The sequence below is a fragment of the Buceros rhinoceros genome, unplaced genomic scaffold (assembly GCF_000710305.1).
Source record: "Buceros rhinoceros silvestris isolate BGI_N320 unplaced genomic scaffold, ASM71030v1 scaffold22417, whole genome shotgun sequence".
NCBI classification, from domain to species: domain Eukaryota; kingdom Metazoa; phylum Chordata; class Aves; order Bucerotiformes; family Bucerotidae; genus Buceros; species Buceros rhinoceros.
Window position 1 is genome coordinate 391 of NW_010423091.1, and position 2,818 is coordinate 3,208.

At 54.0% G+C, this 2,818-nt stretch overlaps 1 protein-coding gene across 2 annotated transcripts in view; it reads left to right on the plus strand.

Moving 5' to 3' along the window:
* Window positions 1-1,722: 1,722 nt before the first annotated feature.
* Window positions 1,723-2,818, plus strand: part of PHKG1 (phosphorylase kinase, gamma 1 (muscle)) — a 5,221-nt gene continuing 4,125 nt past the window's right edge. The window contains exons 1-3 of one of the 2 annotated variants that reach the window (XM_010140313.1): window positions 1,723-1,844; window positions 2,115-2,290; window positions 2,601-2,655. In XM_010140313.1, the coding sequence (XP_010138615.1) occupies window positions 1,762-1,844; window positions 2,115-2,290; window positions 2,601-2,655 (314 nt within the window). In that variant the 5' untranslated portion in view covers window positions 1,723-1,761. The remainder of the gene's footprint in view (window positions 1,845-2,114; window positions 2,291-2,600; window positions 2,656-2,818) is intronic. The other variant, XM_010140315.1, reaches the window with a different exon arrangement.

Genomic DNA, 2,818 nt, shown 5'->3' on the forward strand with positions numbered 1-2,818 from the left:
CCTTCCCAGCAGCACCGATAACCCACGACTTTGATTTTTCAGCTTCAAAGAAGTGGAAGTTGTTGGTTCTCCCCCACCCCGGAGATGTTTTCTCTTCCCTACTCCCTGATCCTGCCCCTCATTTTCAGCCCCCACTTGGTCTGGTATTGCTCACGCTATTTCCAGCAGCTGAAATTCTAGAAATTAAATCAACCCCATGGCTGTTCGGAAACGCTCTAGCCCTCCTTAGAGATCCCTTCCACCAGCAGCGGATGACAGACACCTAAACCACAGCATCAGCGCTGGCAGGTACACACTGATAACAAAATTTAAATGTACTTGGAGGCACGAGCCTGCCTGGCCGTGTCCCGGTGGAGTTACTGCCACCCAGGAGAGAAGGGCAAAGGGAACCCCCCGGTATCGAAGCTCTCCTGCCCACCTGCTGTCCTTCCCCGAAGTGACAGTTTTGCTGCCCAGGCTTGCAAGAGCTGCTTTCCACAGCTCGGTCTCCGTGTATGTGTGCGGAGCAGCTGGACCCAGACGACTGGGTTTTGGCCACAGGAACAAGCCAAGGAAGTTTCCAGAACTTAAAGGGAAAGACTGGAGAAAATTAACAATCATGATTACCGATTATTTTCCCCTCCTGTATCAAAATATTGTCATACTGCTCCTCCTCCTCCAGCAATGGCAGCACATACCAAAAAAACACCCAAACAACCAAACCCCCCCCCAAAAAAGGGAAAAAGAAATTGGGCAAAAGCCTCTTGGGAGTTTTGGAGGCTGCTGGCTCGACTCCGGCTGACCCCACAGCACCGGCTGTCCCCAGGCACCTGCCTGCACCCTGACCCCCCGAGCCCCCCGCATGCTTCGCTGACCCTCACCACCCGTTTCTCCTCCTCAGTCCTTTTCCTTTCACTTTAAACACCATCCTTTTTTGTCCTAGTTCTCAGCCAAACCGTTTGGGACAACTTCACCATCTTAAAAATAATCAGAAAAAGAAAAAAAAAAAAAGGAAAAAAGCCACTTTGCGGCGGTATTTGAGCGGTCTCAGCAACACCATCCTTTTTTGTCCTAGTTCTCAGCCAAACCGTTTGGGACAACTTCACCATCTTAAAAATAATCAGAAAAAAAAAAAAAAAAAGGAAAAAAGCCACTTTGCAGGGGTCTTTGAGCGGTGCCAGCGTGGGGTGGTGTGTCTGGAGGCTGCTGCTGGGGACCTTTGGACCTGCTGTGCACCTTTGGCAGCTTAAGGTGCACCTCAACCCCTGCCGGCCCCGCCAGCGCTCTCTCCCTGTGGGAGGAACGTGAGCAGCGTGGTGTAGCCATCAGCTCGGGGTAGGAGCTGGGGGTGACGCCCTGCAGGCTGCCTGCAGGTTCTCTGCAGGGAGGGACAAGGTTTGGAGGTGCCGCTGCACTTCCCAAAGCCTTGGCCCCAGCCAGGCTGCTCCTGCCCTTGGGGACAGCCAGGCTGTGGGGGATGCAGTGGGATTTCTCCTGTCGACTCAAGGGCATCTCCACAGCATCCTGAGGGCAAAGCGTTGCTTTTCCAACCAGTGAAATATCCCCTTTGGTCTGTGCTCCAGCGTTCCTCCTCATCTTCCTCCTCCTTCTCCAGCTCAATGTTTTCCCCTCTGGGTGGGGGCATCAGGGATGGGGCAGGTCCCTGCTCCTGCCCTGGGTGCACCGAGCACCCATCCCTGCCCTTTCCTCCTCGCAGCCACTTTCTGCCAGCTGACAAGCCCAGGGTGCCAGCAGGCGGGTGCCAGCAGGCCGGAGCCAGTGATGACCAAGGAAGACGACTTGCCGGACTGGAACACATCCAAGGAGTTTTATGACAAATATGAGCCAAAGGAGATTTTGGGCAGGTAAAGCTTGTTTTTGGCAAACTGTGGTTTCACATACTCCCGTCCCCGATAGGAATGGTGTCCCCTGGGAATCTGATATGAACAGGGCCCATGGCAGCATGGGATTAAAAATAGCATGAACCAGCGCTTTCCATTAGCTCAAAACCTTCTGTCCCACCAAGACAGAGAGAGACCCAGTCGTGCATGGGAATAACAACCAGCCCAGGTGCTGATGGCGCGGGTGTGAGGTCAGGCTGGAAACCCCCATCTTGTCCGTGTTGTCCCTGGCAGGGGGGTGAGCAGCGTCGTCCGTCGGTGCATTCACAAAGCCACCCAGCAGGAGTATGCCGTGAAGATCATCGACATCACGGCAGGTAACATATCGCCCAAGGAGGTGCAGGAACTGCGAGAGGCCACCACGAAAGAGATCGACATTCTCCGGAAAGTCTCGGGCCACCCCAACGTCAGTAAGTCAGGCTGAGTGTCAGGGCAAGGGGGTTTCTGCCCCATTTATTCTTTGGGATGTCTCCAGGAAGGGTTTTTGGGGTGAAATCCCTGGAGGCTCAGACCTCTGATGGTCCTAACGCAACAGGGCACCTGCTCAGAGTATTGTCTGCTCTACCTCGGTACACCCACCAGCAGTGCCCAGGCTTCTCCCAGCCAAAACACTAATGAAGCTCAACTCCTCATTAATCACATTAGCAATTAAATCAGCGATTTTTAGTCCGCTAGTGGGCAGGAACGTGCTGTGCTCACACACTCTGTGTTTTACTGCAGTCCAGCTGAAGGACAGCTATGAATCCAGCACCTTCTTCTTCCTGGTGTTTGACCTGTGAGTACCAGCTTCCCTGTCGCCCAGCACCGTCTCCCCACAGACACTCCTGCTCTCCAGACAGGGCAAAGTTGAGGAACAATCAGCTCTTGCTTAATTAGGGTAGAAGCGAGCCTGGATCACTGCGAGCCAGTCCGCTGCAGCCTCGGCAACGGCAGCATTT